Below are 23,658 nucleotides of genomic sequence, written 5' to 3'. Positions count from 1 at the left end.
CCAAGGCGGCGGGAGAAGGATCCTGTCACCGACTGTACTGACCAAGGTGTGGTAAGCTACCAACCAAGTGGATTAAAATCTTTGAATCGAAAATTCGTTATCTTGATGGAATATTGCGAAATCAGTGCTTCAGCGCTTTTGTCCTCCCATTCCAAGCCGCATTCCAGAACAGGTAAAAAAACTCCGACACATCCGAACGTACTGTTACAGCCCCATTAATGGCTACCTCACTAATAAATACCTTCGCCCGAAGCAGCCTGTACAAATGTTTGCACATGCCAAACTGTCCACTTAAGGGAGTTGTTGCCATCCCCTCCCATTTGTGTACGCATTATGCGAACACACGGGAGCAATTGAAAATCAGGAAAACAGACAATCATACTTCCCCGAAAGTCCGCAACGCTCATTGTCTAAATAGTAGAGCGCGAGCAAAGAAGAAGCAAAGCTCTCTGCTGAGCTGCAGTTCTTAACTTCCACGTTTTAGTGGCCAGCAAATATACACGAATCTATGTACCTCCCTCCAAACACTCGTTCAATCTCTGGCTGGGTGGGTTGAACGACTCGGCGGTGGTAAGTGTACTCAAGCGTACCGAGACACGTCCGTCGCGTGCACTGTTTGCCTGAGAGCCCAAGAACGACAGTTTGTAGCATAAACCCCGTCTGCCAAGAACGACCGGGCTTCCGCACCCTCTCACGCACTTTTTGTTTTTATTACAGAGACACCCTGTTGAAGCCAGCTGGAAAGATCGCATCTCGTTTCCGTACCACACAAAAGGTACGTGAAGAAGACACTGGAAATGGCCGTCCATAACCCGCGGTGTGGCGGCTTTGTTTGCGATGGCGTGTCAGCAATTTTTCGGAACCCAAAGAACCCAACAATCAAAGTCCAACGACCAATCCAATAAACGCTGACCAGAAGACTCACAGAATCTGTCGTGCGGTATCCGTAAGTGTTGTTGTTCTCTGCATGCTAAATACTCTTCACTAGAGACTCAAGTACCAATCAATGGGCCGAACTAGAATGGGTGGAAGGTATTCTAGTTTCGGAAGATTGACAAATAGTACACAGGCCACTTGATGGATGGAAGACTTGGAATGGCCAGCTCAATGGGATATGATTGAGTGGAGTCATCATGTTCACGTTCTGGTGATATTTGCGCGGTACGGAAATAACGTTACATACCTTCCGGGTGATCTCTCTTACATTCCGTACTGCTTAGTAAACAACTGAGATACATATACGCTCAGTGCACAACAATGCTAAGGAGTCATTGTCAATTGTAGGAGAAGAATTAATTGACCGTAAAAAGGGCACACATTTATCTTTTTTCATTCTTTTGCTAGAATCACGACGTAACAAAGTGCTTAGTACATCTTCTAGTCACAATTACTCAAAAATGTCACGATCTTATCCTATCCTCTGTTGACATTACAATGCAAGCAGGAATTCACTGCCAGCACCTCGATCCATAGCCGATTGTTGAATATTCTGTTAGGTAACCTGTAATTTGTAAATGAAAAACCTGCCCCCAACATGTCTGGCACCTCCTGTTGGTTAGAACAGAAGGGAGTTAAACCGGCTTCGTAAGGAGGACGCCACTGACGTCAGTAGAACGACTGATAGACAGTTACCGAACTCCAATCACATAGTGCTAGATCTCGATACGAAAAGTAGGAAAAGGTAATATGAAATGGCAAGCGCTCATAGCAAGGCTATCCACCACTAGAAACCAACCACGGATCGATTGATCCGGTATCGTTAGAGTTTATTTCCATTAGATTGCATTTTCTTACCCTTGCAGCTGCTGCTGCTCATCAGTTTATTACTAACCGCAGCTTCCCTTACCTTGCGAAATTTGATTGATCCGTTTAACGTTTCATCAGCTTTATTAAATATCCTGCTTTGCTAATGAAAATATCATCCCGCACTCTGCACATTTCCATTCTGCCCTTGGGAAGTGTTTCGCGGTGCAACAGGTGGGGCAAACATCAGCAGCCATGTCAGTTCAAGCGATGTTTTTTTATCGCTTTCAAAGCATCAGAAGCGAACCTTTATGTGTTGTGTAGAGAATTCTCTGGAACGTAAGGCGATAAAAAAGAAATATCCTCACACCCATCGCCATCAATCGATACGCCCTTCGCGTTACCTTTTGACATCTTTTTTTTTTTTGTTCCTTCTCCTCCATCTCCAAAATTGAAAGCGAAGAAAATAAAACCCAACCACAACCCACCATGACCTCTTGCTTTTAACTGAGAGGCTAGCACTTTTGTTTTCCTCATTCTGCCGGGCCTGGCGCCACGGCTGACTGTTCCGTCTGGGTTTCGCAAGTTGGCCGTTGTGGCTGTGATGGCTGTGGCTTACGAAAAGCTCACCCTCAAACCTTTCCCCTCCGATCCGATGGAGCCTACAGCACGGGAGGTAACGACCCATAACCTGCGCTTGTCCGGCAGGAGACGCTGACCGCAGAAATCACAAGCCCGACACCGTATGTGGCTGAAAGTTTTTTGGCTGACGAGATTTCAATGGACCGGTTTTATAGTTAATGGGAGAAAAATAAGCTCAACGCCACGGTTCACAGGACAGAAAGTGCAACGATGGTCTACAGCATCGGTGCGGTTTGGTGAGGGATATTAGCATACTGAAAAGGAGATTATAGCTTTCCTTAAGCTCCAAAGTAATAACAATATGTCACCTTTCCTTACTGACAAATCCTACAGATTTGAAATTTACAGCTTTTATGACACTGCACAACTTGACATAATTCAAACAAGAACATCTACTGGGAAGAAGGATTGTAGAATAGTACATTATTCTGCGAAAGTATATCCAATCTCATGAATCAAATTCTTCAAATTGAATCTGAAGCTCAACTACCCGGAAGCATTGGGAAGCAATTCCACCTTAAGGACATCAAACACATTCATGCGTCCTATTTCACAGTTAATTACTACAAAATACTATCTAAGAAGGACACAACTTACGTCACCACCGTGTTTTGTGCTCGTGTTTCACGTAGATATTTGCGCATGATACTGTAATTTCGCATCTCCCAATACTCAGGCGACCTTAACCCATTTGCACATTTTGCTACGCAGATCGTAGATGCACAAACCTGCGCTTCTCGTGTACAGCTGTAAAGTGCAGCGAAAACATGCTGACGAATGCTATAATGAGCTCGAAGCTCCGTGCACAAAACAGTGACAATTATTATTACCATTCGCCCAATGGAGCGGCCAGTAGGCTTGAGGTTTCCAAATCAAGCGTTTGTAGGATGTAATTGAACGTCCCAACACCGAGCGGCGGGCCGGTTGAAACCGAAAATTAGATTGACTTTGAGGCTACAAATTTTAAATTACAGCAGCCGAATTGTACCGCCTCTCTTTCGTGCCACAATGTGGACCGGAAATGAGGAAGCTGCTGCTGCACGGAAGTACCTGGTAGCGGTGTGAGCGCCGTTTTTGAGAAATCGGCAAACTGTCGTCAGGCAAACTTTTCGAAGCAGCTTAACCATTGGCCATAATAATTATCATCAGCATCAGAGCATTTTCATCAGCATCGACGAGAAACATGACGCTCTATAGGCTTAATGATGCGTGTAACCTTCTTCGCTACACGTATTTTGTATGAAAAGAGATGAAGATTATGAATGGAAAATAATAGATCTGCCTGCTAGAAGATGTGTACTTATTTTCATCGAGCATGAATCAACATACGCGTACATATTTTGTTCATTTTAAATCAAATTTTCAAACATTGGACCTTCACACTTTTCTGACCAGCTTTGTTTGATATTTGCTATTGGACACTAGCTTTGAATTGACTTGTATCATCTGCATACAGTTGCTAGTCATTCGAAAGTTAAAAAAAATCTTTGTTTATGTTATTGCATAACTGTATCGCACATTCGCTTCCGTCAACAAACCCCTAACTGTTCACCGTGATTCACAGACAGCATAATTTCCTGTTGTGTTATCGACCCATGAATAGAAAACAGATGCGGCCTATTATCAAAAGAGAATAACGGAGGACTTTTGTGAATGTTAATCGTATTTAGAAATGCACAAAAAATCGCCATCAAATTTGAATAAAGCTGGTCGTGTCGTTTTTTATGGAACGAACGTTTCATAGCGTTTAGCGTGAAACGCTTCCCTCTCACGTTGCATACCCTGCAGGCGCAATCTGCAATATGTTACCGCGATAGCATAACGTTCAGGCGAAATTGATGTTATTCTAAAAATAGCTTTCATGTTGCTGTTTTTATAGCCAGTTTTAAAATTAGATCAATTTAACATTAACTGTACAAAAAAAAAACATGTTTTTTTCGAATGCAATTAACATTCAACATCAGCATTTATTAGACAAACAAACATCGTATAGGTTTTTACAAATATTATTTTTTATTGAACTTCAATTATGAGTTTTAAACTATATTCATATCTTCATCATATAACACACAAACTTCGACAGTACAACCTAAAACTAATTATATTTAATTTCTTTCGTTGATAACTTGCAACACTCCTGGATGGCTTTATCCTAAGGTAATTCATCCCTGTAAATAGATCCAAAATATGGTCCATCATAAGTATTTCCGCTCTGGTAACAAAACTAAAGAAACACCCGTAACGATCGACAACTCCCTATCTATCATTTAAAACCCACACGAATAATTCGAGCTGAACTCGAAGTAAATTCTGACGTCAGAGCATGAGTGTCCATTATTGGACATTGGATGGGCACAAAATTATACCGAAACGAACGTTTCAACCCTTTGCGTTAAGTATGCTCAATAAGACGAGGTTCTTTCTGCGTATCACAGCATAGCCCAACTTTGTACGTACAGCACGAGACACCAGAACAATGGATGCGCGTAATTGCTGCTCGTCGATAAACGGTGGAGAAAAAAGTGTGTGAAGTTTATTTTTTGCTGAACGAATATGGTACTTCTTGTACCAATGATGAGTGTAAAGCTTTTGTGGCTAACCTCTAGTATGGAGTTCCAAAACTGAAGTAGCACTTTTTTTTAAATCTGAACGTCTCTTTGTGACCTCTAAACGGTCAATACAATGACTTTGAAGCGTTAGGCAAACATTGTTAAATGATATAGTGTATGGTTTTGTTTCTTAAATCCTTAAAGAATCCGAGTGTGAAACGAGTGGAATATTCAGCATTCCCAATTTTCTGTTTGCTTGGCAGCCCCGCCAAAATACACCACCAAACAAACATTGACCTTTCCAATTAAACGGTAAAACTTGCCAACAGCGTGTGACATCGATTGCAACGGTCAACAAACCGTTCCAAACCATCGCCAAGTCAATGACACGGATTATAACACCAGGCCGCACACGACTGGTCGGAACTGGCCAGACAGCGGTCAAATATGGAATAACAATTACTTTAATCAACCATGAACACACAGGAGGGTTGATATCACCGCCGTTAACACGCTTCCTTTTGCCAAAAAAGAAATACACGCGGAGACATCGGGAGAGATTCAAAGCAAACATCGTTCAATGATACTTACCACCTTGGTTCTGAAATCATCAGCTCAGTCTCATACATGTGTTGTGGCATCCATTGGGATCGAATTTCAATTGTCCTGAGTATTCGATAAACCTGCTTTCGATTGATAGAAGCACTAGAGAGACGGTTGCATTTCAAGGTCATCCATCATTCACCCGTACGATCGAGGTGCAAGCGTCTCAAATATTGCTTCTCGGAGTGCCATCGTCCAAAAAGTCCTACGAGAAAGATACAATAACATATAGTTACTCATTTTTTCCTCAACACACACTCATTCTAGACACACCTTTGGGCGAATCACCAAGAAAGTCGAGCCCGCGTAATGACGTTTCATCTTCGATGTACTGCGCGAGAACGATCCGCTCACGATCGTGAAACAGTACGAAATTCCCTAGCACGATACAAAACAGCACTAGCACGATTCGGCTTCCAATAGTGGCCATTGTTCTACTGTGTTCAGGATACTCTAATATCAACAGACAGTTACAAACAGAGCACGTTTTGTGTCACCGACGAATGGAATCGCCCAAAACCACACGACGCGCAAGTTGTGAACGTTGTGCGACGCTTCACTCGGTGCGATAATCGAACGCGTACTGAGTGCGGCCGCGAGTCTTTTGCACAATTGAGCTTCCCTGTTCTGCGCCTCCTTTGCGCAAAGCGTCCCCTCGATCGAGCTCGATTACGCACGTCACAGGCGAAGCACAAGGGGGATGGACGATCGTTGCTCGTCGCTAGAATTATGAGTGCCTTTTCTTACGCTTCGTCATTCGGCCTGTCCGCGCTTGCCACTCGACTTACGGTTGCCGTTGAAACATTGAATGGCAGTCAAAATCACACCTTACGCCAGTCCCTCGCTTTACTCACTCGGTAAACATAGGACAATGCTAAGCGGAGCAAGATCACTGTGGAGTTTAGGGATGGAACACGCTGCTTCCACCACAAGACGGTCAGCTGATTGGATTTAGCCCAGACCCTTGGTCTGGCGCTGCCGACGCTAAATTGCTGCTTTATCATTTAAATTGAAATCTCCATTCGATTTGCGTCGTGTCTAGGGGAACTTTCGAGAACAAGATTAACCCGAGATTGACAGTAGGATGCGTTTTGTTCTGATTTGCTGACAAGTTTGTTTGTTTAGTTTATTTCCTTATTTTGTTCTTTTTTCAACTCTCCAATGTTCTTTCAATTATGTTGGTCACGTTCTCGTTTGAAAGCGCACGAGCTACCGTAACATCCTAAACATGCTCAATCAATTATGCTATCGTGACAATTGTGTTCGTTTCCCATTTCCATAACGTCTCCATGTCTCGAGGCGCGCATGTACTGAGTCACTTAATTTCAAACATTAGCGCTACTTAATGTTCTCAATGGCAAACAACGTGCGCTACTGCATCGTTCTCCCGCCGTCTTACCAGGGCGTGTCAGGCCGCATCGGACAGGCATGTGAGCTGCTAATATCAATCTTCAACCAGCCGAACTGCTAACTGGTTCGGACAACGTGCGTCGTCGCGGTGAAAGAAATTCGTAAATCAAAATAAATGGACAACGTTTTAGAATGATGCGGATTGAAATGTGAGAATGGTGCAATGCGGTTTATTGGGCCACTATTTGTACGTGGGTTCATTGACGGTTATCAGCTGATTGTGTCGGTATCTAACTTATTTTTTGGTTTGTTCCCGTCAATGATTATTCTTAGAAGGATTATTCTTCCTCAAAATCAAAAACTCAACCTTTGAATGTGGCCTGAAAAGCTTTTCATTACTGTTATTTTATCTTTTTTAGTAAAATAACACACTGATGATACTTTTCAAACACATCGTACGCAATAATCGTTCCAATATTGCATGCAAGCCGCGACCGGAGTATTAAACGCCTGAACTATATGCTTCCATTGTGATACATTCGTTTGCGCCTGTAACATATGCAATTTAATATCTCGCTCTACAAACAAAGGGTTTGAAATCTTCTTTAGTAAATCGCGAATTTTAAACACTTAATTTAACGTTTCACAACAATATGCATTTCCCTACATAGCTTCCAGTGCTTATTCAAACGGGATTGACTTTATCATTCAGTATCAGAAACTGTTCTGTGGGACTACTCATTAACTTGAATCCTACAATAAGTAACAAAAAAATGTTTCTATAGTTTTCTTCTACAACTGACTTATCAATTTATGATGATATCGTGCTTCATCTACCATATGAAAACAAAACAATTACTTTCAATGCTAGGTTGAATGCAAGGTGATAATAATGTTATTGCCTATTACAGAAATTGATTGAATTGCAGCACGCACGGTCTGTACCATCGATTATTCGTTTATGTATCCAGACTTATCAGTGGCTAATTTGACTAAATTGCCATTCAGCTGGCATATAAAACTGCCATCCATAAGCAGATGCTGTGGTTGTTCGTCCGCAAAACTCTCAACTGAAAGAACGCCAAAGTGATCGTGTGTGGTGATAAAACTGTGTGATTTTTTAGTCATGGAGCGCTTTCTACTACTGTTGCTGTTCGTGGCGATCGCGTTCGGTGAAACAGCGAACGAAACCTACGTCACCAAGTACGATAACATCGATCTGGAGGAAATTTTCAGCAGCAAACGTTTGATGGACAACTACATGAACTGTCTGAAACACGTTGGTCCTTGTACGCCCGACGGCCGAGAGCTGAAAGGTAGGTTGGTGTGGGCGTGAAAGGCTTGCCCCGCGCTCGTGCTCGACCATAAACCGACCAGCTTCAACTTTTATCATCTTCCAACTCCTCCTAACAGACAACCTTCCCGATGCGCTGATGAGCGATTGCGTGAAATGCTCCGAAAAGCAACGGATCGGTTCGGACAAGGTGATCAAGTTCATCGTCGCCAACCGGCCGGACGATTTCGCGATCCTCGAGCAGCTGTACGATCCGACCGGCGAGTACCGGCGGAAGTACATGCAGTCGGACGCACTGGCCGAGCACGTGAAGAAGGAAGACCGCGACTTACCGTCGAGCGGCGACGGCGACGCAGACACTGAGACCGAAGCCCACGCAACCGAGCATAACTCTCAAGATCATGACCACCGTGAAGGACAGTCGGATGCGGAGTGAAAATTGAAGCAGCAACGCCACCATGTACTGCAGTTGTGTGTAATAAAAATCACATTCGCTTCATAGCGTAAATAATTCACACAAATACAAAGCCAGTCTAGGTAGTAATCTTCATTTCTACACATTTGCGTGTGCAATCGTGGCTAGACACATACAAAGTAGTTTCCTACAGTATGCAATTTTCTACCGCGCAAGCTCCACCGTGTGCCAATGCGACGACAAACTCAGCCGGACTCAGTTCGATCGACTCCAATTTCTCGCTAATGGCGGCTTTCCTCCCCTCCCCCCAGACAGTCCATCATTAGATGGCACTCTCGTGCCTGTGCCCCATGCACGTGAGTAAAGAAAAAGGTCGGCGATGCGTTTTCGACGCTAAAAGTCATAATTTGCCGCCTGTTCTGTCCGACCTCCGCGACCGATCACCGTTGTACAATGGAGCGTTGTTTTGGATCGTTTTTCATGCCCAGCGAACTTGGTCCAAAATGCGTCGACCTCGTGTACCGCCGGCATTAAAAAGCGCTTTTCGTGCATTAAGAGTGCAGCTGCAGCAACGGATGATTCATCCGTGGGTGAGCTACTAAAGCTGTCTGCAAATCTATGCCCACTAGTGGACAAGCGGCGTATGTTGCAACTAGCGAAGGACAGCCAGCGGGACATTTCGCACGGAACTGGCCTTTATGATAGACGCATGATTTTTCGTAACGGTACGGTTGGATAAAAACAAACGCTTTGAGAGTCACTTAATAGTGGCACGTTTTTATTTCCATTCCAGTTGACATGGTGGTTTGGCACATGGCTCAGGAGATGCAAGAATAAAAAAGGGCAATTAAAACCGTAGTAGGACATACTAAACGAATCTGACACATGGTTTAACGGGTTAGAAGGAGGGTTTCGATGATTCATCCTGTGCATTTTTTTAGTGCATTTAGTGCTCTGTCAGTATATTGTGCATGCACTGATTGCATCACTCTTTTTACGCAATACACCTTCGATTCTCCAACCCACGTTATTCTTAAACACTCTCAAGCTGTCCCTCCCTCTCAACAACAACAACAAAAAACAACATCCCATCGATAATTGCCCCGACCAAGCCGCTCAATTGAATTGACCCTTTTTTGTCCTTCGTTATAAAGGAAATCGAAGGGGTGGGCTTACACACACACACACATTACTCAACCAAGTCCTACTCAAAATCCAACCTTCTGACCTTAGCCAAAGGAAAGATGATCGAAATTTGTTCGACCATCACCTGCCCCAACTGCAACCGCACACGCATCACACTTAAACCGCTTTCCTTTTTCGGAAGAAAATGAAAGCTCTGCGCCCACTTGGGGTGCTGCTGCATCGATTGCATCGCCCTGTTGCCATCTCTTCTTCAACTGTGCTGCACCCAATACAACAATGGTTGTTATTATTACTGCTTGGGTGCTTGGTTTCGAAATGCGCTGCATCACGCAGCAGAAGGATGAAAGGTGATGAAACTCTGCACAAATTATGTTATTATGCAACAGATCCCGAAATGGTGCGATGCAAGGGGGCTGTGGTCGTATTTACAGATGATGCTGCTGAACCATGAGCCGATTTTTAAAGTAGGTCACCTACTGCTAAGAGAGCTTTTTTTTCAATACTTCCGATGTTTCTGGCAGAGATTTATGTACCACAAAAATATTAAAGATCATTTTGGATATGAGATACTACTGAAAGATATAAAGAATAAGAACAATTTGTTTTTTTTTTTATAGTTAAAACTGTTTGTTGTCTCTGTTTATTGGTGTACTGATGAAGTTTAAAAGTGTTGAAAGTTCGCTCAGAAGACGCCGCTTCACAACACACCGTCCGTTGATCGCTGTCCGCTGCTGTTCTTGCCCAGACGATCGTGCGGGTTGAGTTTTCATTTAAAACAAATTATTAACGCTTCATGAACCCATAGGATTCGACGACTACTTGCTTTGCTGCTCTTCCTTCGCATATCACATCACCGAACTGTATCGGTCACCATTAGAAGAGGGGGCCGAGCTCGATCGTTCGCTCCGTTCGAGGAATGCGCCGGCACTCTCTCTTCACAGGCTGGAAACGTCGGCCTAACTAACACTGCTGTTCTGAGCTGTAGGTTATGTAGGTTTGTGTTTGTGTGTGTGTTTTGCGAATGTAAGTAAAGAGGCACTTGGTTCTGGTATGCAGTTTACCTGCCCGGTACGGTCAATTCAGTCCCTAAACATTATCTCGCACGTCCCATTTCGTTGCGCAAGCGGTCCAGATCGTTTGTTTGTGACACTAACAAAAACATAGCGCACACTCCTTACAGGTTGATGCCCTTCTTCTTGGCATCCTCGCGGTACTTGTTGACGTAGATGTTCTCCGGGTCGTACTTCTTCTGCAGGTTCTCCCACTGGTCCTTGCGGTTGTCGATCAGGTAGTTGATCACCTTCTCGGTGCCACTCTTCTGCTTCTCGCTACACTTGGCACAGTCGGTCTTGAGGGCGTCCGGCAGGATGCGCTTCAGCTCGTTACCGTCCGGGGTGCAGCGGCCAGTATCCATCAGACACTTGTAGTAGTTGTTGAACAGACGGTCCGACTTCAGGATCTCGTCCAGATCGACACCATCGTACTTGGTGGTGTACTTATCCTGGGCGGCGACGGCGGCAACCAGGGCCAGGGCGACAACGACGAAGAATTTCATCTTTGCACGGATGAGGGGGGGTTTAGTTGACTGTTTTTGTGTGAGAATACAAATGATAAAACGGGTGTTCTTAGTACACTGGTTCGATAAAACACGATCACATTAGCGAGTGAGCGAAAACGCTCAAACCATGTTTACTACTTCACAGCTACACAACAACTCTTTCACTCGATTCGCTCAAACCGAGCTGAGTGTTTTTATCACTGCATTTGAGACCAAAATTATATACTATCTACACCGCGTGCCCGCCATTTACAAGTCTGACCTATGGCACGGGCAATAACACAAATGCGCTGCGCGCTCCGGCAACCCGCTAACCTACTAATGTCACACACTACCCTTGCATTGTGTTGTGTAGCAATCAAACGCACTCAAACACACAAACAGCAAAAGCCGGCTGCTCCACGTGGCGGATCTTTGAGATCGGTTCCGTGTGCCGGGCCATGGTCGTAAAGGGGGAAGTGTACGCCGCGAGCGGTACTCCACCATACGATAAGTGATGAGTCAGTTTGGCTAGTTATCACTGATTACACCGTCCTCTGAAGGGTGTGCGTGTGTGCGCTGAAAGAGGTGTCTTTGAATATCTACGTTCTACCTTCCCCATTTCTAAGAAATCAACGACAACGCCGCAAAAAAACAAACTTTGCACCGAGCAAACGGTTCGACGGGACGATCGGAGACGGGTAAATAGCAGCCTGTGAATCGTGCAAATGGTGTTTGTAAACATGTGTACCTAGCACATTATCGAATGGAGTGGTAAAGTTTGGAGGAATTGCGCATACTTAAAGGGCATGATCGAGCTATGATCTTGAAGGGAATTATTATCTTGCTGAACTAATCCAAACAATTAGTTTAAAAGTTACTTTTTTCCTTTCTAAAACGCAGAATAGCTTTAACTTCTTATCACCTAGTGATTTACACCTTTCGAACAATTATCCTATCGCTTCTACCTGCCGCAATTGCCAACAATTGGCATTAATAACGAAAGACTTCAACGGCGCACTAAAAGCGACGAACCCGCATTTAAAGCAAGCAACTCACTATTGCGCAAACCGTTCAAGCTTTAATTACTGCACACACTCTCACACTTATTGTTTTCCCGGATATTGTTACACGGCCTCACCTAGAATATCTTCCCCCTTTTCACTAGCGTTTACAAATTACTAAACGGTAACCAGTGTTGCCAATTAAGCTGTCATCTACTCTTTTGCGATCTTGATCGCCTACCCCTGCCTGCCTCACTTGATCTTTCGCCGGGTCCAAGCTCCTCGGCCCAAGCCACCGGGAATACTTACCCTTTTCGGGGTGAAACTCGGTTTGCTGCTCACTGAATACAGGCAGAAGCCAAACTGTGACTATCTGCAGCTCTGGAGCAAGCTTATATACCGAACGAAACATATTTCGTTCGCTTCCCTGTTCGCCAAACCAAACCCTCCCGAGCAAACCGAGGGGGTCCCGCTGCTGCTCGGCCTTTTCTCAACCGTCATGCTCCTTCTTGCTGTTGTTTTTGTTTTTGTTTCTGTATCGGCGTATGTGTCCCCCGCTTCCTATTTCGTGTTTCTGTTTTCGTGCGTTCAGGCCTTGGCTGCGTTTCTTCCCGCCGGCTTGTCTGCGCCGGCGTTCCACTCGCGCCACTCGGGTCGAAGTTTCCTGACGTCGCGCGCTCGCTCGCTGTTTTTCGGCTGTGGCTTGGCTCGCCCGCTCAACCACACCAGCTGATCGTCCTTCCTGTTTTATCGCACACACGCTATCGCGACAGCATCATCCTCTTTGACGTGTATGATTCGTTCGCTCTTCTTTGCCATGCAGCGTCTACAAGTACTCTTCGCTCGTGGTTCTCTCCCCTCCCCCATTCCCCAATCCCCATGACCGGGGGTGACCGCGAACATCGCATAAACAAACTTGTATGAGCCACGAGTGGGTTGAAGTTGTTTAATTTTATTTATTTTTGGACCAATGGGGCTGGCTCAACGCTACTCGACGCTGCGATGTCTGTGCCTTTGAACGCCCTCGGGACGATGTTGTGCCATAATCTTCACCATCGCAGCGCATAATTAGCATGATCAGCAGCGTCCACGGTCGAGAACGGTTGGTCAATAGAGGTGAGAGGGTGGACCGGAGACGCTGATAAGTACACGAAAGCAAAGGAGCTTACCGGGGAAGGTGAAATCGTGTACCATTTTGGTGAATATTAGTCGATCGTCTGGTCTTGTAGCACCCAGACGTGTGGGATTCGTCAAGCGTCTTGTCTGCTGCGGCCGATAGAAGATTTGCAATCGTCTCCATCGTCGAGCCGAAACCAGTTCCCCGCAAAGCGGACTCAAAATGTAAGCTGAGCTGCTAGGAACGACGGCGAACGCGCTTAGACAAATAGTGACCGATTGAGAGAAATTTGGCAGAACAGCAACGGAGCACCAGGGGCCTGGCGCATTCGTCAAGCAAGCCAGCTAATCTTCAAATGTCAATCAAAGTGGTACGCTTAACGGTCAGCTTCAGCAGCCACCCTGCTAGGTGGATTAATATTTTTGCATCGCCTCTTCCTGCTAGTTCCTGCTAGATCGAAGACATTGGATCTTGCAGAAAAGAAAGCCACACCACGGCGAAAAGGGTTCCCCAAATTTAAGGCAAAAAGATATCAATCATGCTTGCCGAATGTACTCGACGAGACGAGAAATTCAAACCCTCCTTTTCGGCCGGAGAAAACCGGACCAAACCACATCGCACACGGCTCTAGCCACCGCCGAAGGTCCATCGCCCAAGCGCGAAGGTACACCTCGCTACATTGATTTATGATACATGCGATCGAGCAAAACATTCACCCGATTCGTGATGATCCGAAAGAAGAAGGTAATTTCATAACGCGCTGGGTCGTAGTAGGCTGGGACCTTGCCTCGTACAACCCTTACCCTTGGCGCGCGAGCAACGAGCAAGGCGAGAATCGTTTGTTCTACATGTCTCGGAGTAGAATTTTCCATCCATTTGAGGCGAGGGGAGCGGGTGAAATAATAATCGAGCCACTCCATTATTTGTTACACCTTCCAAATGACCTGCAGGGAAGGAGAATCCATAACCGTTTCCACATCTCTCTGCTTGCCACGTGCAGTCACGAAAGGGTCATGTAAACGATAATTTTCCATCCCACTGACGACAAAGCCCTCCCTCGCTGGAACAGACTCCGGCGGCTGTGCATTGATTAAAATTCATAACACACCCACACCGGCACCGCCACCCATGCCTAGAGCGGTGTTTTCTGTGGTAAATCACCGCAAAACAGTGGCGACGGCTGTGCTAGAACAAACGGCATGCGAAAACGGGAGAACAAAAAAGCGGTAGCCGGTCTCCACAGATCAATTAACACAATCTTGGTGGCCTATTTTTCATACTGGAAATGACACACAAAGAGTGGGAGAGGAGTTATTAGTCACCGCCGGAGAGCCCTTTGGAAGGTTTCCAATACATATTCTGCGATCGTTTTGCGTCGCGTGCTGAGGTAATCGATCACGAAAAACGGCCACAGTAATTAGTGTTATCAATTAGCTTTTGTTTCTGCTCGGCGTGTATTAGAATCTGTAAGTAGCTGCCTCCCGTAACTGATAAGTGGTCAAAACAATGCAAAAGGTTAAGGTTAAGACGTATTGGCTAGAACTAATGCCCAAAGAATGAATGACTTTAATGAAGTCGATACAAGGAAATGTGTGTAGCGAGATGATATTTTCCATCCGCCTCTCCATCATCGTCTACGTCACTAGATGACTCACTGTAATTAGACTCGACTCACACCAAACACAGGAAAACACGATCAACAAAGATCAATAATAAACAGCGGCGCGAACAATCAAACCGCGCAATGCGCAATATAAATTGGGTGCGTTAAAGTGTAGAAAGGCAAACTAGAAGCGCAAAATAATGCTATAATTACCCGCCGTCGAAAATTGTGCTGCACTTGAACGACTGTTCAATTCTGAAACCAACTACTCCGGGAAATCCCCCGGCCCGAAATTGCCAAATTACGCAAATCACACTTCCCTCAATGTTTGATTCTACCCTGCTGCACGGCAGTTTGTCGATCATTCTTTGTGCCTAAAATGAAGATGTTATGGTGGAAAAAAGAACGGGAGGCTAGAGCATGCTTTTTACACTACTTGTTGATCACTTTCATCTTCTATCGAACCTATTCTAGCTTAAATTGGGTGGTGGATTTTAGGTTTTTGCTTCCAATCTTCTACCGGAATTAATTGATTTTCTCATTATTATTAGATTCACCTTCAAAATCCTACACATAACGCCTCATCTTACTGGGGCAGTGAAACTTTCTGGACTCTCTGCCATTTTCTCCTTCGTCATACAAAGGAAGTAAACATAGGCTAAAAACTGATTTAGAGGATAAACAAAAAGCTCTACGTACTCCTACCCGCTTGAGATTGAAGTGTGTAAACAGACCCGCTTTTTTGCGACAGCGGTTTTTTAGCAAACGGACGGACACTGCCCATTTACGTCACGGTTGAATACAGCGAAAGCATGGTAAATCAGCTGAGAGGAGACAAATAAAAAGCATTTTTAAATAATACGATCATACGCTTTTATGTGCCTTCTATCCGCTTTTATCCTCTCGAAACAAATATTTACAACTACGCATGGCTTATCATTCCGATTTTTGGTTGTTTATCTTCATTTATCTGGTAGACGAGTTGATCTGCAGTTGATTTCACGTAAAACATCGATCAATTACTGAATGATCGTACCATGCACTGTGGGGTAGTCGAGTGTGAAGATAATGGCCTACTACGATTGACCTTAAATCTAAATCGTCGCAGTAAACAGTAAACGTCTCTTTTGCCCTTCTGCTTCGATCATTTCTTAAGCCCATTTGCTTGTTTGTAGGGCTCAACCGGTAAAAGGTTTATCTTGTGAGACAACGAAGTAAGTGTTTGTCTATTGTTGTTTTGCAAACCCCTGGCTCACGTGCCCGATTACGAAAATGTCCCCAAAAAACCACCTCCAACGACAGAGACAAACAGCTTATCTTAACGGTGGAAACGATCGGTACCACTTACTTAGCCGTAAGTTGGTGTGTTCACATAGTTTTTCCATTACAGTTTTTGCCAATGATTGGATAGATTGTTTACGCATGGTTAGCGGTAAAGTCGGCAATTTTTGACAGTGTTTGACGGGGAACAAAACCACCTCCCCTAACGTCCCCACCGATCATTAACAGTAAGAACCATTTAACGCCTACGGACACACGATAGACTTTGCAGTAAGTATGTGCTAATTGTGCAACTTGCTGCTTTTTTTGTTTTGTTTCACTCGCTTCCTTACAATTTCACGCCAACAAAACAAACCCCACACGAGCGGCGGCGCGCTTGTTGACGGTCAATTAGAGGTGGATTAAAAAGAGGGTGAGAAATTTTCCACCCCAAAACGATTTCCAGTTAGTCGCAGGTATAATAAATTACACGCCATTTGTTTTTTTGCACGGGCTCACGATCGTGTATGTTGGTTTTTTTCACTCATCTAACATCATCAAACAGCCCAAACCACCAAACCACCAAGTGATCTTCCTAATGATCGTGAGGGGCTCTCAGGTCGAGATGCTGCTGCTGTACTACATTCGATGACACTTCGGTTTCTTTGGGCTAAAGTCAATGGCCTCCGTGTGCGTCATTTACCTCGGTTTATGATGCGTCTTCGATGGGGTAAAGTTGGAGTGGAAAGATTTTTTGCTGCTGCTGCTGCTGCTACTGTAAGGGTAAACACGGACGCTCGAGTAAGGAACGTGTCTAGCTACTGCATTTCCGCACCAAACCAGTTATCTCGTCCAACTTGATTTGATCTGTTCTAAAAGCATTTTTTTTTTTGTTATTATTTTTGTGAGTCACACTCAAGAAGCCATTGTAAAGCCTTCATATCATATCTGTCAATCGATCGTTTCCGTACGTTTATTTTTATGCAAGAGCCATTCTTATCCTAAAAGACTCTTTTGACAAAGGGACCGTCATCCTTGAATCTAATAAGACAAATTCCTCTAAAAGCTACATTCAAAGCACGTAACTCCATTTAATTTGGACACATTGACGTGTACGGTTCGTTGCATCTTTTCACTGCCAAAAAACAACTTCGACCCATCACGCCTTCTACCGATGCTGTACAGCTCCGCTGACAGGTTATCAATTAACAGCTGTACAATTCACAACCCTCCAATGCAATTGAGCATGATTCATGGCGAAGGAAGAACGGCTTGAAGAACAATATTACACTTTTGCTGCAAAACCGTGTTGTCTGCCCCGAGTCCAGACATTTGAATACACGAACGTCACGGACGGTTAATTCCACTGCCCTTGGGGGTCCGGGCGCCCGCAAAACGGCGGTCAAAGTCGGCAACCGATCAATAGAAGCAATAATTCGGCATGACAGTGAGCAATCGATCGGGATGCCTGTTTTTTTGCTGCGCCTCATTTCAAGCTTTAAAGTTGATCGTTTTCCACTCGCTTTGCTTTGAAAGTAAAACGAAGAACTGTTTGCTGCAGTGCAAAAATGCAGCAAAAACTCGTTCTCTTTTTGGCGCAGTGCAATGATGTAACCGGTGTACGCAACGGGAAGAAAACTTCACTTCAACCTAAATATAAAACAACTCCATTTACTGGTCCCACTGTGTCCCACTCTGTTGTTGGTCGAATAAAATTGCAAACTTATGACTTTCCTCGTTAAAACTACTAAAAACATCATACAAACCTGTACATCCGGATCGAAACGGTTGCAGCATCGTTTCGTTGCGAGATAGCTTACCAGTAGAGCATTGACCCTGGTTCTGGTTAGTTTGCAAACTATTTCAATTTTCTTACTCTTACTATATCGGATAAAGAACACGTGTGTGTGTGTGTGCGAGTTCTTGCCAAGTCTTCCATTTCCCCCGTCCCGAAATGCGCCACTTTGTGACAGTTGCCCAATCAATCATCGCAGTTTTTCGATCATGGCATGATCATGTGTCAATGATCTCTGCCATAGCTTCTACTGCTAAATGGCATAAAACAAAGTCAAAAAAAAGTACAGTAAGATACGATGTGGAGTTGATCTTTGAACGTCTTCAGACCGGCTAGTGGAGCCCAGGGTTGGAGTTGTGCAGTAACTCGTTTTGAACGCGGCTCTAGCGATCATGTTTCGATAAACAGCTTTATAGATGTCTGCGGGGCATCTATCGCTTCCAATGTTTCTCCAAATTGTTGAGTTACGATCGACATCGTCTGGTCTGTTTAGGCGTATCTTCCAAACTCTCCAACACACCGTTGATGTTCATGATCATGATGGCTCTTGTCGTGAACTCATCGACCCGCCAACCTGCCAGCCCAGCCCAGTGTGAGCAAAACCCAAACGAGATCAAGTTCAAGTTCACAGCGTAACGTTAATCACAAGCCGGCGCGCGTGTCTGCCTTGCCAACACAGCCGTTGTGCAACCGTCCGCTCATCAACAACTCGGCGTCCGGTACGATACCAAGCCTGTCTAACGCTCCAAGTGTGCCCCATTGCTCGACAATCGCAATAGAAAGGAGGTACTTTTCCATTATATCGGTCAAGCTGCAGCAGAAAGACGTCAAACGACGTCTTTTCACGGAAATCAGTTCACAGATGACATTTCTTGTCGCAAAACAAAAACTGGTAACTGGTAACAGGTTGCGGGAATTCCCACTGCCCTATTGCTTCTGCTTCCAAGAAGCCTTCGCACCCGGCATCCATATTCAATGCGAGATCGTACTACATGTGGCGTCGTACTTTTCTTTGCGTCATGTACGGCAGCAGCCGATCCCGATTTGCGATTGCGTTTCTTTTCTGGCGATCGCTTTTCCGTCCCACGGCACGATCTGTTCGCTGGTTCTAGAATGTTCCATCCGAAGATTGCTCTTACGGAAGGCAGCGCAAAGGTAGCAAGAACACGAAATGGGAAGAAGCGAAAAATGGTTTCCATTGGTACAAAATTACAAAATTGAACCAAATGCTGCTCCCCGATCGCGTATGCTGCTGTAGGACGAGTACTTCAATTGAGCTGCACTTGAGACTTAATCCGCTTTGCAGCACTCTTCGCTCTGCCCTCCCAATGCTGCTCTTCTTCATTGACGTCATTCTGGTGTAATTTGTGAGCGTGACCGTTCGGGTGCGCTGCAAGAACTGGGGCCGTAGTGCCAAAGACGACGACCCACGGTTAAATGATAGTTTTCAAATTGATTGGCATAAGAGCAATTTTTTAGACATTTAGAAGTTGGTTGTCAATATAAATAGTATCAATAAGCTGATAAAAGCCTAAAGCAAGCCTTTTTCATGCCCCAATTGTTCGATCAAGCCGAGGAAATGTCTATTTCATTCAAAAACATCGATGTCTGACTTGTGCATCGGACAGCCAAGAGATAATTTATTCATTAGCTAATTGTTTTTGCCACCTGCCTGAATGGCGAACGAAACTGCCAGCCTGCTGGAAAGTTCTTCAAAACAGATTGCTCATATACGGAACTAAGCCCGGGTGCTTCGAACCGCAACCCTCACATCCTTTTCAAGCAACGTGTTGTGGGGCAGAATTGGGTTGTTTTGAACTTACTAACACAAAAAACGCTGCGAATTGTTAGACACGTACCCTGACACGGTTCATAAACCACCGGAACCGCTAGACGTGAATTCAACAAAACAGCGCTGAGACGCTGCTGACTCACCTGGAAAAGCTCTCGCGCGAGAGATTACTTATCGCAAACCGCTGTCGACATGAAACGGTGAGCCGGTGCATCACCAACACTTCGTTTAGCGCTAAAACAGCAAATCAAGGGAATGCCTGTAACGCCCGTGCCGCTGTGCCAATTGTGTGGCCCGAGCCGCTTTAGGCTAGAGAGCCGCTAAACGATGGCCGTGGACTGTGGTGAATTTGAAATCGAAACAAAACAAAGAGCGTGCTTGAGTGTTTTCCCATGTGCCTCAACCGGCATGGAAGGTGTATCTATTTTTTGGGGAATGTTTACATTTCATCCAGCATATTAACAAAACTATTTAACCGTGCGTGCAGTGTGTCTGTACTGTCTGGCTGTAACAGCATCTAGCTGCCCGACGGTCGGGTGCAGTCTTCTATCGTGCGGTGCGGTGCATTTAGCTGAAGGTCTTGTGCTTTGAAAGAGGGGTTTGGTAAAACGCGAGAAACGCACAGCGTAAGATTGAAATCGAGCGAGCAGCCTGCAACGCACACGCCCTCGAGTTGTTTTATTTTTCACCCTTCAGTCCATAACCACCGACCGTCGTGCCGTCGAGACTGTACCCTTTCAGGGCAATTTCCATCGACAGCTTGCCGGCCAGTATGCCATGCTTTTCCATCACGTTCCAAATCGTGGCCATTACGACGAAAAAGATGATTACAGCACAGAGCAGGAATTTCAGCACCAGAAAGGCTATCTTCAGCCCGTACGGTGCCTGCAGCTCGAGCATGTAGATCAGTGCGATGATCACCCCGATCGCCATCAGCGTGTAGCTGCGTCGGTGCGATTCCAGCTGCTTTAGGCTTTCGTTGCATATGGCCACACTCTCCCGCAGTGACAGCACAGCTTCCCGGTCCGTTTCTTCGCGCGATTCCCGGCTGCAGCTGTCCTCTTCCCGCACTTTGCCGCTGTTGCAGGCGATCAGGTTCTGGATGGTGGAAGTGGAAGAGCTTTTCTTCAGTATGAGCTTAGCGTACACGGCCTCATGGTCAGAGTAGCTGAACGTTTGACCGGGCACACGCTCCGGTAGGGGTAATCGATGCTCCAACAATCGTCCTTCATAATGATCCCCTATGCGGTACAAGATGTAGTCGATCCGCTTTCCATTCGGGAGCTGTTTGGCTGCCATTGGGTCGGTGTAGCTGTTTGTGTGGCATTCATTCGTACCGACCCCGCTGCCAATCGATTTGCGATCGTATGAATCCTTCAACTTGGAGCTAGTTACCAGCACACGGTAGGCGAGATCTCCCGGCTCGGTGTTCAGATCGCCGGCCAGCACCTGCAGCACCGACTGACCGCGCGTACTTTCAATAAACTGGGCCGTATCATGCGCCTGTATAACACGATGCGCCATGTAGTCGTCACACTGCCGGTTGTATTCCGCATGAAGCTGTCGGGGAAGAGGTACAGCAATGGAAGATTTTTAATGTAATATTTAACTTGTTGCGGGCAAGTGTGTGTGTGTGTTTCTCTCTCAGGGGCGCCATCATTAACATATTATGAAAATTCATTACCATACATCTCCGGCCGTTGGATTGGTCGGCATAGCCAGGACAGGAAGCAGGAAGTTACTGGTGATCATTCAAGACCAGTGACACCTAATCACCCCGCAGTGTTGGAACAAAAACGAACCCCTACATTAACCTTCCCTGTCTACACAACAAAATGGTTCATAAACGATATCTTAATGCCAACCAAGCAGCCGTCACTCGTCAAGCTTAGATCCAATCTAGCTGGAAGCAATCAGAGGCACCCTTTACAGATTCTAAACCTGTTGACTCGATTCCCTGGCTCATGATTAATGCAGCCCCGTAATGCGGCGTTTCCCATCGTACTTACATGCGCAACGTACACATGCACCAGCTGATCGTTGACGGAGATTTTCGCCATGCCGACCCCCTTCCCACCGAACCAGTCGCCGTGCTGAATGCGATGGATGTACCCATTCACCGACCAGGCATGGAAGAAAGCCGCCACAATCGGGTAGCGCGAGAGAACCGCCAACCCTGAACCGACGACACCACTGGAGAAGGGGATAGAAAACGAGAACGAACGGTGATTCATTTTGCGCACCTTTTTCTATTGCGGCTTGCCGGGCATTGCTTACCTGTAAAAATAGTGGCAAAATGGAAGCACATTCTCCACCCGCTGCTTCAAATACTGATAGTCACTGTCGGACCACACTTCCTGCAGTGAGACGATGTCGTAGTTGCCGCTGGCCAGCACATCCCCGATGGCCTTCACGCGAGTCTCCCGATCCTTGGACACGTACGGAATACCCCTGCAGCACACAAAGAACAAAACACATCAGCTGAGAGGAACATTTGTAGACGCTCCCATTAGGATACACAACTTACCAAATGTTAAGCGTTAAAATACTCAACTCCATCGCCATTTTGATACACCCACGAATAGAGTAAAAGAAAATAAATAGGACAGAATTATGGATGTGCAATTTCGATCCGTGCTACGACTGCATCCTCCGATGACTTCAATGTTTTGTTTTGATCAGAACAAGAGAGAGAGACAGAGATGGAAGCTGTCAGTCGTCGGCAGCCTCCGCGCAACCTTCGGGAACGCTCGACAGGGAAAGTATTCGACCTCGATGCGAAAAACATTGCGAAATATTTCAATGTCATACGAATATTTCAATACGCAATATTTCAATGTCGACACGAAGCGGTTTGGCGGGAGAAATTTAAAAAACGGTGAAAGCGGAAGTTTCAGTTGGAAAATTGTACAAAAATGTGTTTGCATTTCAATTTTCCTCATGAGTTTTCGTTTGTTGAAGCGTTCTATCATTGTTACCATAGAAAACCAGCATATTTTAGAGCCAAATTTTTATCACATTTATTTTTGAGATAACATCAACAAACAAGTATCACAAAGCGACCACTATACCGATCGCTTACATCACCCCCGCTAATCACGCTTATTCCAGCTTGATGCCCTCCTTCTTGGCCTCCTCGCGGTACTTCTCGACGTACAGGTTCTCCGGATCGTACTTCTTCTGCAGAGCATCCCACTGCTCCTTGCGGTTCTCGATCACGTAGTTGATCACCTTGATCGCACCGCTGCGCTGCTTCTCGCTGCACTTTTCACAGTTGGTCTGCAGCGCTTCCGGCAGGATCTTCTTCAGCTCGTTACCGTCCGGGGTGCAGCGGCCCTCGTCCATCAGGCACTTGAAGTAGTTGTTGAACAGACGGTCCGACTTCAGGATCTCGTCCAGATCGATACCGTCGTACTTGGTGGTGTACTGCTCCTGGGCGGCGGCAAGGGCCAGCAGGGCGAAAGCGATGGCGACGAACAGTTTCATGATGTGGCAAAGAGTGGTAGTTTACTGGTGCGACTAAAGACGCTATAGAAAGACAGCACGAGATTAGCTAAAAGAACACTTCACAAATTGCAATGAAAATTTGCTAAACTAACCGAAATGAAAGTGCGGACGGTTTCTGTTGGAGAAGACGCTCTCAAGCTGCGTTTGAAGCACCGACTGTACCGAACTGCAGAACTGCGATCGCTTTTTATACCGCTAAATCTACAGTACTCTATCGGATCAAGGATACCGCGCACCGAACACCGCCAAGCTCTCCGATGAAGCTCTCGAAGTTTTGCTTTTCGGGGCTTTCGGCTACACC

The 23,658-nt window shown here is 45.5% G+C and overlaps 4 protein-coding genes and 1 long non-coding RNA gene across 6 annotated transcripts; 1 reads left to right on the top strand and 4 right to left on the bottom strand.

The window, feature by feature from the left end:
• The first annotated feature begins 32 nt into the window (after positions 1-32).
• LOC120904752 (ejaculatory bulb-specific protein 3-like) lies at positions 33-8,712 on the top strand. Of its 2 annotated transcripts, XM_040315041.1 has the most exons (5): positions 33-172; positions 257-570; positions 718-946; positions 7,799-8,203; positions 8,301-8,712. In XM_040315041.1, exons 4-5 carry the CDS (start codon positions 8,014-8,016, stop codon positions 8,615-8,617), a joined length of 507 nt encoding a protein of 168 aa, XP_040170975.1. In that variant the 5' UTR covers positions 33-172; positions 257-570; positions 718-946; positions 7,799-8,013; the 3' UTR covers positions 8,618-8,712. The 2 variants fall into 2 exon arrangements, with proteins under 2 accessions (XP_040170975.1, XP_040170976.1); XM_040315042.1 differs by lacking the exon at positions 257-570.
• LOC120904754 lies at positions 4,376-6,362 on the bottom strand. The gene is made up of 3 exons (XR_005739819.1): positions 5,811-6,362; positions 5,526-5,742; positions 4,376-4,553 (listed from the first exon to the last, which is right to left on the bottom strand). It is a non-coding gene; the product is annotated as an uncharacterized LOC120904754 (long non-coding RNA).
• Positions 8,713-10,344: 1,632 nt separating the features above from the next.
• LOC120904753 (ejaculatory bulb-specific protein 3-like) lies at positions 10,345-12,675 on the bottom strand. The gene is made up of 2 exons (XM_040315043.1): positions 12,593-12,675; positions 10,345-11,327 (listed from the first exon to the last, which is right to left on the bottom strand). Exon 2 carries the CDS (start codon positions 11,295-11,297, stop codon positions 10,917-10,919), a length of 381 nt encoding a protein of 126 aa, XP_040170977.1. The 5' UTR covers positions 11,298-11,327; positions 12,593-12,675; the 3' UTR covers positions 10,345-10,916.
• Positions 12,676-20,228: 7,553 nt separating this feature from the next.
• On the bottom strand, positions 20,229-22,550 carry LOC120903389 (putative neutral sphingomyelinase). Its single transcript, XM_040312800.1, has 4 exons — positions 22,378-22,550; positions 22,128-22,301; positions 21,860-22,043; positions 20,229-21,410 (listed from the first exon to the last, which is right to left on the bottom strand). Exons 1-4 carry the CDS (start codon positions 22,413-22,415, stop codon positions 20,529-20,531), a joined length of 1,278 nt encoding a protein of 425 aa, XP_040168734.1. The 5' UTR covers positions 22,416-22,550; the 3' UTR covers positions 20,229-20,528.
• Positions 22,551-22,845: 295 nt separating this feature from the next.
• Positions 22,846-23,582, bottom strand: LOC120903392 (ejaculatory bulb-specific protein 3-like). Its single transcript, XM_040312804.1, has 2 exons — positions 23,450-23,582; positions 22,846-23,378 (listed from the first exon to the last, which is right to left on the bottom strand). The coding sequence occupies exon 2, from the start codon at positions 23,334-23,336 to the stop codon at positions 22,953-22,955; it is 384 nt and encodes a 127-aa protein (XP_040168738.1). The 5' UTR covers positions 23,337-23,378; positions 23,450-23,582; the 3' UTR covers positions 22,846-22,952.
• Between the last annotated feature and the right edge of the window lie 76 nt (positions 23,583-23,658).

The sequence above is a fragment of the Anopheles arabiensis genome, chromosome 3 (assembly GCF_016920715.1).
Source record: "Anopheles arabiensis isolate DONGOLA chromosome 3, AaraD3, whole genome shotgun sequence".
Classification (NCBI taxonomy): domain Eukaryota; kingdom Metazoa; phylum Arthropoda; class Insecta; order Diptera; family Culicidae; genus Anopheles; species Anopheles arabiensis.
Note: the sequence above shows the minus strand (reverse complement) of the source record. Positions and strands in the feature narration are given on the sequence as shown.

Bases quoted from the DNA above. Each gene is read 5' to 3' on its own strand.
- LOC120904752 (XM_040315042.1), top strand. From the start codon at position 8,014: ATGGAGCGCTTTCTACTACTGTTGCTGTTCGTGGCGATCGCGTTCGGT. The intron at 8,204-8,300 runs GTAGGTTGGTGT...TCCTCCTAACAG, and splicing joins CGACGGCCGAGAGCTGAAAG to ACAACCTTCCCGATGCGCTG.
- LOC120904753 (XM_040315043.1), bottom strand. From the start codon at position 11,297: ATGAAATTCTTCGTCGTTGTCGCCCTGGCCCTGGTTGCCGCCGTCGCC.
- LOC120903389 (XM_040312800.1), bottom strand. From the start codon at position 22,415: ATGGCGATGGAGTTGAGTATTTTAACGCTTAACATTTG. The intron at 22,302-22,377 runs GTAAGTTGTGTA...TGTGTGCTGCAG, and splicing joins ATTTTAACGCTTAACATTTG to GGGTATTCCGTACGTGTCCA. The intron at 21,411-21,859 runs GTAAGTACGATG...CTTCCCCGACAG, and splicing joins TGCATGTGTACGTTGCGCAT to CTTCATGCGGAATACAACCG.
- LOC120903392 (XM_040312804.1), bottom strand. From the start codon at position 23,336: ATGAAACTGTTCGTCGCCATCGCTTTCGCCCTGCTGGCCCTTGCCGCC.